This window comes from Vitis riparia, chromosome 6 (genome assembly GCF_004353265.1).
Source record: "Vitis riparia cultivar Riparia Gloire de Montpellier isolate 1030 chromosome 6, EGFV_Vit.rip_1.0, whole genome shotgun sequence".
Classification (NCBI taxonomy): Eukaryota; Viridiplantae; Streptophyta; class Magnoliopsida; order Vitales; family Vitaceae; genus Vitis; species Vitis riparia.
In genome coordinates this window covers 20,733,956-20,744,310 of record NC_048436.1, presented here as the reverse complement: position 1 = coordinate 20,744,310, position 10,355 = coordinate 20,733,956, and the positions used below count along the sequence as shown (strand labels likewise).

At 35.2% G+C, this 10,355-nt stretch overlaps 1 protein-coding gene across 3 annotated transcripts; it reads left to right on the top strand.

Moving 5' to 3' along the window:
- The first annotated feature begins 374 nt into the window (after positions 1 to 374).
- On the top strand, positions 375 to 5,136 carry LOC117915572 (serine/threonine-protein kinase Nek6). 3 transcript variants are annotated; one of them, XM_034831160.1, is made up of 14 exons: positions 375 to 839; positions 1,043 to 1,207; positions 1,640 to 1,706; positions 2,056 to 2,121; positions 2,273 to 2,319; positions 2,458 to 2,503; positions 2,602 to 2,682; positions 2,769 to 2,811; positions 2,901 to 2,950; positions 3,134 to 3,215; positions 3,299 to 3,348; positions 3,442 to 3,515; positions 3,611 to 3,662; positions 3,746 to 5,136. In XM_034831160.1, exons 2-14 carry the CDS (start codon positions 1,089 to 1,091, stop codon positions 4,793 to 4,795), a joined length of 1,827 nt encoding a protein of 608 aa, XP_034687051.1. In that variant the 5' UTR covers positions 375 to 839; positions 1,043 to 1,088; the 3' UTR covers positions 4,796 to 5,136. The 3 variants fall into 3 exon arrangements, with proteins under 3 accessions (XP_034687051.1, XP_034687052.1, XP_034687053.1); XM_034831161.1 differs by lacking the exon at positions 375 to 839 and having other exon boundaries at positions 855 to 1,207; XM_034831162.1 differs by lacking the exons at positions 375 to 839; positions 1,043 to 1,207 and adding an exon at positions 1,244 to 1,530.
- Positions 5,137 to 10,355: the final 5,219 nt, after the last annotated feature.

Below are 10,355 nucleotides of genomic sequence, written 5' to 3'. Positions count from 1 at the left end.
GTGAAAAGACATTACTTTGCTTTACTAAAAAGAATGAAGACGAAGATCATATTCTTGTTGAAATAACTAGTGACTTGTCCCCCATTACACGCTTGTGCTGCCCCTTTTTATGATTTTGTATGCCCCAGTTCACGTATGGTACTTTCTCTTTTGGAGCAGAAAGCCAACTTCAGCTGGCCTAGGCCGTGGAATTTCATTCAAGACGTGGGGACCAAACCATGCTCACCAGCTTAGACTTCTTCCACCATTCTCCAATCAGCTCCAGCAAACACTGTGAAGCAGTCAAAGAACCGATTAATACAAGTTTCTGTTCACATATTCATACCAGCCCCACAGGATTTTCCATTGCCTTTTTCCATTCTTTGTATTCCTTTTCGCGTATCTCCCAACAAATCTTCTACAGATTCACGAGAAGATGAATAATTTTCTGGGAAACCAACCAGCCCACCAGAACTGGAAATCAGCCAAATGAATCTCTAGCTGTTGAGAGGTCAAAAATAGGAGAGATTTTCAGTTGGGGGATGGTGACATTTCAACAACATGGTAGTAATTACATACCCGGAATCTGGAAATACAAGCAAAGCATGTCTTTTTTTTTCCCCTTTTCCTTTTTAATATTTTAAACTATTCTTTTGCATACCTGTCAATGAGGCCTTTTGCCTTCTTTTCTCCTTTGCTTTTGTCACAAAACTCTCCCCCTTTTTCACTTAAAAAAAAAAAGGAAGAATTCATTTCTGGTTTCTTTCCTTCAATTCTCATCTTCCCACACATCACAGTTTTCTCTAGCTTCTGCAGCAGTGATCCCTGCAGAGAAATTTCCATCAGAATATATTTTCCGGGTAAATATTTTCTTTCTATGGCATGTATCTGTCCCTGTCAAATTTAATACTCTTTGTAGCTCATGACTCTTGCATGATTCCTATTTTATTGTCCCTGCTCCACCCCTCAGTTTTACTGTGATATTGCTACCTTGAGACAGTTGAGGTTTCTGAAATAGCATTAAATTCAATTTAATGATGTGTGACATGCCTTTGGATTTAAGAGCCAAAGCTTGAGAGGAGCCATTGAGCATACCTTCTGCTTCTACCATGGAGATGAACAACGACGAAATGATATCGAAGATGGAAGATTATGAGGTGATAGAGCAGATTGGGAGAGGATCTTTTGGAGCTGCCTTTCTTGTTCTCCATAAAACCGAGAAAAAGAAGTAAGAAAATTGTTCCTCTGCTCTTTCTCATGTTCACAACCAACCAAGTCTTATTCTCTGTGGTTTGGAATCTAGAATTTAGGAATTTCCCATACAATTCACTGAATTCAGCAATAGAGGTAGAAGAACTCAGGAAGAATTTTCGAGATATCTAATAATATGGATAATTTTCTGTTGTTTTTGTTCTTGATGGATGGAAAAATTCGAAAATCATGTAGACTTTTGAGAGTACTAGAAGAGTTTTTCCAATGAATTCTACTCAGTATGCTGTATGCAGTCATAATTTGATGTTGTACTGAGTACTTAACTAAGCTGCTTCTAAGGTAAATGTCTTTGGGGTCTTCAAAATGAAAATTAACGTCTTTGCGAAATTAGCAGTTTATAATCTCAATTTCAAACCTTCTTCATTTCCCTATCAACTTTTTCTTGTAGGTATGTGCTGAAGAAGATTCGGTTGGCCAAACAAACAGAGAAGTTCAAGCGCACAGCCCATCAGGAGGTTATCTGCCAAAAACCCGATATTAAATAATTAATCAGGAACTAATTTAGTTGGCACAACCACTGCTATATATATAAAAATACACACACACATACTATTCACTAGCATCAATCTCATTTTTATTCCTTATTCCACATTCCTTGTTCATTATTTCAGTGAAATTTTCCTTTTAGACCAAAGCTTTAGTACATTAACTAATGGAGCCTAAGAATCAGGCTTGGGGCAGGCTTCAGGGATAATTTCTAATGCCTACTGGAATGTTATTTCATGGCCTAATAGCTAGAAGTTACCGGAAAAGATTACAGATGACATTGATCTGATTGACTTTAACATTTGTTTCTTCTTGCAGATGAATCTGATATCAAAGCTAAACAACCCTTACATTGTGGGGTATAAAGAAGCATGGGTGGAGAAGGTAGTCTGTTGTTTTGGTATAATCACATCTTCCCCCAACTCCCAAGCCATGGGGGAAAGAAAAAGGGAAAATGAAAAACAGAACCGATGTATTCTGACAATGTTTGTATGGTGGTGTAACTAACTAGAGTGTGTCAATGGATGTTTTGCAGGGATGTTGTGTATGCATTGTGACAAGTTACTGTGAAGGAGGTGACATGTATGTCTGGGCTGTATTTTTCAGCAAGTTCTTTTGGTTTTTATGGTGTTTGAATTGTTACGTCTAAAAGCATTATGTGATACTTACAGAAGCGAATTGCTGATAAATTTCTATCAATCTCTAATACTCATCTTTCAGGGCTGAAATGATAAAGAAGGCAAGAGGAACCCTTCTTCCTGAGGAGGTAATAGACCTGAAAGATATGCAAGAAACCTCTTTGACATGGAAATGACACTAACTTAAACCTAATATGTTGGATTCTGCTTCCATTGTTGCCTCCAGAAGCTCTGCAAGTGGATGGCCCAGCTATTGTTAGCTGTGGACTACCTTCATTCCAACCGCGTCCTACACAGGGATCTTAAGGTATATATCTGCACCACCAGCTACTTTCAGTGAGAAAGAGTTTAGCCTTGATATCAGCAGGAAGTAACTTTATGGTTTGATTTCAGTGCTCCAACATATTCCTTACAAAAAACAATGACATCCGGCTAGGTGAGGAGGCAACATACATGGATCTTTCCCTTATTTGATCTTGCTTTGTCTTTTTTCTAAATGGAGTTCGTCATACATTGGGTTCACAGGTGACTTTGGACTTGCCAAACTGCTAAGCACAGATGATCTAGCTTCCTCGGTAATGACTATCGCCTCTTCTTTCTTTTCTTTTTCCTGTCCATTCAATGTAGTATTATATCATAAAGACTAAAGAGGAAAGTTGTGTAGATGAAAGATACTTGCATACAGAGAATTAGCTAAAACAGAGGACTGAAAAACCCCACTTTGATCAGCCTATTTATGGTGATCATTTTTTTTATAGATTGTAGGCACTCCAAACTACATGTGTCCAGAGCTCCTTGCTGATATACCATATGGCTACAAATCAGATATATGGTCCCTAGGTAAAGAAACCACCCCCATCTCATGCTTTTCTTTTACTCAATGGCATTGATTTCATAGAAATGATGTTTTGCTACTCTCTCAGGCTGCTGTATGTTTGAAATGGCTGCACATCATCCTGCATTCAGAGCTCCTGTAAGTATCATCTCTACCATATCTATATACTTGCGTACTTTTTGAGAAAAAAGCTACGAGTTTCAAAGTATAAATTTGTTAACAACCCAACAGGATATGGCTGGACTCATCAACAAAATCAACCGATCCTCCATGTCTTTGCTCCCAACTGTATATTCCTCTACACTGTAAGTGAATGATGTCCAAATCCAAAGCATAATTCTCAGTGAACACCCAATGAATATAGAAGACAAAAGTATTCACATGGTTGTTCAATCTGCAGGAAACAACTGATCAAGAGCATGCTAAGAAAAAACCCGGAACACAGGCCAACTGTGAGTTCAGTGTCAGTTTGGTAACATCTATGTTATCTTGTAATTACTTATTCTAACAGTAGAAGTTTTTCTCCGTTTCTTAGGCTGCTGAACTACTGAGGCATCCACATTTACAACCATACGTTGCTCAGTGCCAGAACATACCTCCTGTCTTTCTTCCAATAAAGTCTGAATACAACTCCAATGACAAAACCTCAGGAACGCGATCATCTAACAAGTCTAGCATTGACAAAGACAGCAAAGGTGGAAAGTCAAGACTGAGGAAGGAGTTGGAAAATGTTCAGTTAGTTAAGGAAAATACTGATGTGCATACACGAAATCCGGCTTATAATCAAATGCCCACTTCTTCTGATTCCCTGGAAGCTAGAGTCCACACCAAAATGGTTGATCCTACCAGCTGCTATGACCAAATGCCTAAAGCCAATAAGCGTTTGGTAGTTGACCCCAACTTCACTGAACAAACTGAAAAGTCCAATGCAGAAACCGCCTCAGTAAGAACATCAAGCACCCATCAGGAAGATGTGGAACAGGATGAGCTCATTTCTGAGTGTGCCCAGAAAGTAAAGAAAGAAGGGCAAGTTACTGATGAAGCAGACACAGAAGAGGAGAGATTGGAAACACTGGATGCAGGGCCAATACCACCATCAGAAGCCATGAAAATTGCCAAACAAGAGCGTGAAATAGTACCGTCATGCTGCTTACACACAATGGAGAACCTCAGTTCATATCCAGCAAATACTTCCATGGGAAACTCATCAATGGAAAGTACAGTGACACTTCCCTCTGAAAATGAACAGGAAGCCAAAACAGACACTCTCATCATCCCTTTCCAAACACCCAAAAAAGGGGCTCGTGAGCTGAACCGGGCGGTCAGTGACATCTCATCAATAATAACTCCAAGTATGCTGAACAGCAACAACAGAAGTATTAATTTGGACCATCTAAACCAGCAGAGAGCAGAAGCTCTTGAGTCACTGCTTGAGCTTTGTGCACGTTTACTCCGACAAGAAAGGCTTGAGGAACTTGCAGGAGTGTTAAAACCATTTGGGGAAGAAGCAGTTTCATCAAGAGAAACTGCAATTTGGTTGACAAAGAGCATAGCAAGTTTAGGAAGACATAATGGGGGAAGCTAGCAACACTTGATAGATGGTGTAGGGAATTTTTCGGGTTTCTGCAGAGTGCCTTCAGGATAGCCTATCTTCATCTCAGATCATCGGCATAGTTCAGCTAGGAAGTAACTCTCTTGTTTATTCTTCTGCTTGCTTTTGAATTCTTGATTGTTGATAAGGTGGTGTTAGGTGTTATTTTTGAACCAGTTGTTGAGATCAAAAGGGCATGATTAATACTTGTTTCTCAAGCTGTAAATCACAATTCCCAAAATTTGCAGACCTGGAAAAGGGGGAGGATAAAAAAAGGAAAAAAAGAAAAAAAGGAGTTGGTCATGATCACAGCACACAGTTTAATCTTTTACAAATCTCATTCCTCCTTGCTCTTATGTTTATTCTTTGATTTAATCGTAGAATGACATCGTTTCTGACAAATTCAGTTTCGGGTTTAGTCCTAATGATGATCCAACTTAAAATTAATAACCACCTGTTTGGTTGCTGAGAAAACCCAGTCAAACAAGCATAACCAAAATTTCAATATTCCGTTCTAATGTTGAATTAGCCTGATTCGGTGGAGTGGAGGCTTTTTCTCAGCCCAAATTCAAATTCTCAAGTTCTTTCTTCTTTTTTTCCAACGTTTTCTCAGTAACCAAACAACACATGAGCGGGGTAAAAGAAACACAACAGTTGATCTACAAGATTATGAGCAGAGAAAATGAAACGATGTCGTTTGGACCAGGGTCCAACGCGGTCTCGTTCTAAGTTTATAGAGGAAGAAACGGAGAAAATCCGCAGGAAGCAAAGAACAAAACAGGGAAAAAGCGACGATGTCGTTTTAACGTAAGAGAGTAAGAAACGGAGAAATCAAGAGGCGTGGGTTTTTTGACTAGAAGGAAGAAGAAACGGAGGAGTGTGTCTCCCAAGTTAAAACAAATGGTGTGTGCTTTAGGGCACACCATGTATGTTAGAGGAATAGGTTTTCTAAATATAATCATTTTTATATTAAGTTGTAAATATATTAGAGCCTAAAAAGGACTAGTATTTTCCTTACAAAACAACATGTTGATTTCATTCATCTATATAGAGGTTTTGATTATATACAATTAACCCCATTATTTAAAATTTCATTAAGGCTATGTTTGGTTCCCGGAAAGTACAAAGGAAAGAAAAAAAAATACTAAGAAAAATGATTTTCTCATGTTTGGTGGTCCTATGAAAAATATCAAAGAAAATCAAATATAATTAAAACTAATTAAAAACTTATGTATTTTTAAATTATTTAATCTTTATATTGATGAGTTAAAATAAATAAAATGAGTTTGAAGTAATAAAAAAAATAATTTATCAATTTTTAATCTATTTTTTTATTTTCCTTCACTTTTTCTTTCCTTCTACTTTTCCTTTATATTTTCTTTCCCTCGCATTTTCCCTCAAATTTTCCGGAAACCAAACATAGCCTAAATATCTCTTTTATTTTGAGTGGGAATAAAGTGAGTGATATTTTATGAAATTTAATAATAATAGAAGACCGAAATTCTTTTATTAAAAATCTATTTTATAATAATTCTAAAAAGCACCACTTGAAAACATTTTCTTGGTAAAAATTTTGAAGTGATAAAAAGGTTAAAAATGCTTCCTAAACTAATAAACAAACAGACTTTAAGAGAAAAGTCCAAAAACCACACTATATGGTAACCTAGTTCATCTTTAGATTACATAGTAGTCGGAATTAGAGTCTATCAACTATCCTATCACTCACACACACAAAGGATAACAATTTTTTTAGCCCACATGCCCTTGAAGCTTAATTTTAGGCCGGCATGTATGTTTGTATAATTGTTCTTAGAGCCTTATATAAATACCAAACCCATGAATGAGAAAGATGCTTTTTGAACTCCTAAAATTTTGTGTGGTATATGAGAAGAAAATGTTAAGTGGTATAATGGGAGTAGAATGGTGTGGGAGATCCATTGAAATGCTTAGAGGAGGACTGGTTGCAACAACACTATGAGAATTTTGAGAAGAGGAATTGTTCTTTAATGCATCGGAATAAAACACTAGCCTACGATGATGAATGCAATTACATTCTCAATGTTGACCCTCACCCGTAACCATGGCCATCCATTTTGCAAGGTGTTAAATGATACGATAATTTGGAAATATAACAAAAATATATAATAAAAATAAATAAAATAATAAAAGTACTTACATGGTAAAACCCTCTTTATATGAGGGAAACTTTTACGGGGTAGGATTGAAAAAAATTTAATAAGAATACAAAATTACAATATCTCTCTCAATTATTAGGAAAGAATATTTTGTGAATGAGGAAATAAGATAAAAACTTATAAAATGATGAAAACTTTGGGATGAATAGGGAGGAGGCCTTCTTATATGGCCTTAGGAAGTTCCCTCCCTTTGTCTCCTAATTGATGTGAAATGACTTCAATCTTAACATAAGGACCTTAGATATGCAAATAAATGAACTAAAGGTGCAAATGGATTCAATTAAAGGAAAAGTGTCCTATGGTTGATAACCTAAATAGTGTGGGGTTTGATTACCAACCCATTTGTTGCTAATGGATTGAAGGCTAAAGTCCACCGTGGGTTTGTGTTTTCTAAGTTCCAAGCTTATGATGAAACAAGAAACATAATTGATCACTTAATGCACTTTCGTCAATTAATACTTTGGTGTACAACAATAATGTCTTGACAAATAAGACGTTTCTATCAAGTCTACAGCATACTAGGAATGACAATTCTTGTTTGTGGGTCATTTTTCTATCATGTCAAAATTTATGCATTCTACTATATAAGTCAATCCATATCCAACATAAATAATAATCATGTTAAAAATATGAACTCAATTACTATATAAATATTAAATAGGTAACACATCATATAACTCATTTAATAATCGAATTCTCCTATTTAATAACCAAGTTGATTTAAGTATTATATAAATTTATATGATTAATGTTTCAACTAAATATGTTGGCAACTCAATTGACCTATTTATTTAAAAACAAATTTAAAATGAGCAAATATTTGTTAAATAGTTTAAAAGTTATTATTAGATTAATCATAAGGATTATCAAATGAGTTAAATCAAATCATATGTGTAGGTCTATACGAATTTGACCAAAACCTAATTATACTCGACCTAAATCTTATTGGCTTATCAACCTTTGCCACCCCTAAGATGGAACGTATTTATTTTATTATATATATATATATATATGTACATTCCTTTTATTCATCATGTCAAATACCGTGAGTAGAGAAGATTAATTTTATTATTTTTATTTGACATGCATTTTATTTAAAGAAAAATATAAGGGAAGAAAAAAAAGTAGAAGGAAATAATAAAATGATAAAAAATAAAAAATTATTTTAAAATTAATAAATTATTTTTATATGTTAATTCAATCTCATTTTATTTATTTTAATTTTTGAATATAAAAATTAAATAATTTGAAATATACAAAATTTCTACTTGGTTTTAATTATATTTAATTTTTTTTTATATTTTTTATAATACAACATATATAAGGAAATCATTTTATTTAATATTTTTTTTCTTAGTAATTTTTAAAAATCAAACATAGTCTTAAATTACTTATAGTTCAATGCTAACGACAAAATCAAATATTTAATTTAATTTTTTTTTAAAAAAAAAAAAACACCCACATGAACATAACAACTACTTCCAACATAATCATGTATCCACATGACAACTAGTAAAATTTCATGAGAGATTACCCCAAAAGTGATATATAGGAAATTAATTAAACTCCAACAAGATATACCAAATATTTCCTTTTATTACATTATGTCACCAAAAAAAGCAACAAAATCCACACAAAGGCATGAGACAAAAAGGATGATCTCACACATTCAAACACAAACATTGAGGAAACTGAGGAGTTGAAGCTCAAGACTCCAAACCAGAAGCTACACACATGAATTAATCTATCCACCATTCTCTTCTGTTCTTCATCTTCATCTTCCTCTAGTCCTCGCCTTCTCTTCTTTGAAGGCTTCTCTTCCCTCAATTCTAAGAGATTTTTACTGCAAGTAAAAGGCCAAGAACGACAAGACCGAGGCTCCCACCAATGTTCCAGCAGCGGGCAAGGTTTCGATGGAGCCACTAGAGGGTCCGGGTGCAGGAGACAGGGTGTCGGTTGAGGCCAAAACAGCAGTCATGGAGGCGGCGGCAATGAGAACAGCACAGGAGATCTTCTTCATGTCCATGGCGGCAAAAGATCGGTGAAAAAATTCCTGAGAAGAAAAGAGAATCGACACCGAAAAAACCGCCCTGGAGATGTGGAATGATATTATTTGGGGTGAGTTTCTTCAATGCAGCCCTGGTGAGGACTATTGAGATGGAGGAAGAGGATACATATAGGGAGAGAAAGGTTTATTTTTGGAAAAATATTAGTTAATTAGGGTTTCAGGGCTTTTGTGGGCATGGCTTATTCATTCTGTTTTTACGTGTGTGGTTTTGCATGGGAAGAGGGTGGCTGAGCTTTGTGGGTGATATTAATTAGGTCAGAGTTTTAGGCGGGTTTTGGGTGGACATAATTGCATGTAGGGGCAAAGATAAAGAGATCTATTAATTCTAAGGAGAGATTGAACTCAAAGAATATGGTTTAATTAGCTTTGAATTGCTGACATTATGTTTGGTTTGCGAGAAATAGTAAGGAATAAAAGAAAAAATGTTAAGAAAAATTACTTTTATTTCATCATAACAAAGAAAATAAAATATAATTAAAATTTATTAAAAGAACAAATATTTTTTAATTATATAATTGTTACATCAAAAATAAAAAATAAATTAAATAAATTTGAAATAAATTTTTATTTCTTCTATTTTTCTTTTTTATTTTCTTTCTCTCACATTTTTTCTCAAATTTCATGGAAACAAACATAACTCAATTTCTTATTTCCATTTATATTTTGTGACTTTTTATGTTGATTTTCTACGTGAAACCATTGTAAGGCATGTTACATGGTCAATGGGCTTTTAGTCCATGACTTCATCATTTGCTAGCATTCGATAATTTCATTGTGTTTTGGTATGTTTAGAACAATAAAAAATAGAGAATGAAAATGAAAAATCAATTCCATATGCATTAATCATTATTTTCAACATATCTACAGCTATTTTGGCAAGATTTGGGTCAGGAAGATTGGAGACACCAGGAAAATGACCGTTGGAAACGTAACGGCTAGTTTTCATGAAATTACAAAAAGTAGGAGTGTTACCACCCTAAAAACCCTCGTTCATTAAATTTCCACTCTTTTTACCACCACTTAAGACTACGCAACACCCTCCGTGTCGCCACGTGGCAATATCAACGTCTCTTGTTTCCCTTACGTCACTCACCCTTTCTCTCCTATACTTCTCACGAGTACGTTTTCCTCAGTTTTCGACCGTTAGATGATCATCATAAAGTTATTGACACTCACAATTTTAGACCTATAAGGTTGAAGTGGACGTACTCTTTAGTAGCGGTGAGTATCTACTCCACCTGCAAGAGAGCCGTTGCTGGACCCACTGGGTAGAAGCTGACCAGTCACTTTC

Excerpts from the sequence above, each read along its gene's own strand:
- LOC117915572 (XM_034831160.1), top strand. The coding sequence starts at position 1,089 with ATGGAGATGAACAACGACGAAATGATATCGAAGATGGAAGATTATGAG. Across the intron at positions 2,122-2,272 it reads AAGAAGCATGGGTGGAGAAG|GGATGTTGTGTATGCATTGT; the intron begins GTAGTCTGTTGT and ends GATGTTTTGCAG. Across the intron at positions 3,216-3,298 it reads ATCAGATATATGGTCCCTAG|GCTGCTGTATGTTTGAAATG; the intron begins GTAAAGAAACCA and ends CTACTCTCTCAG.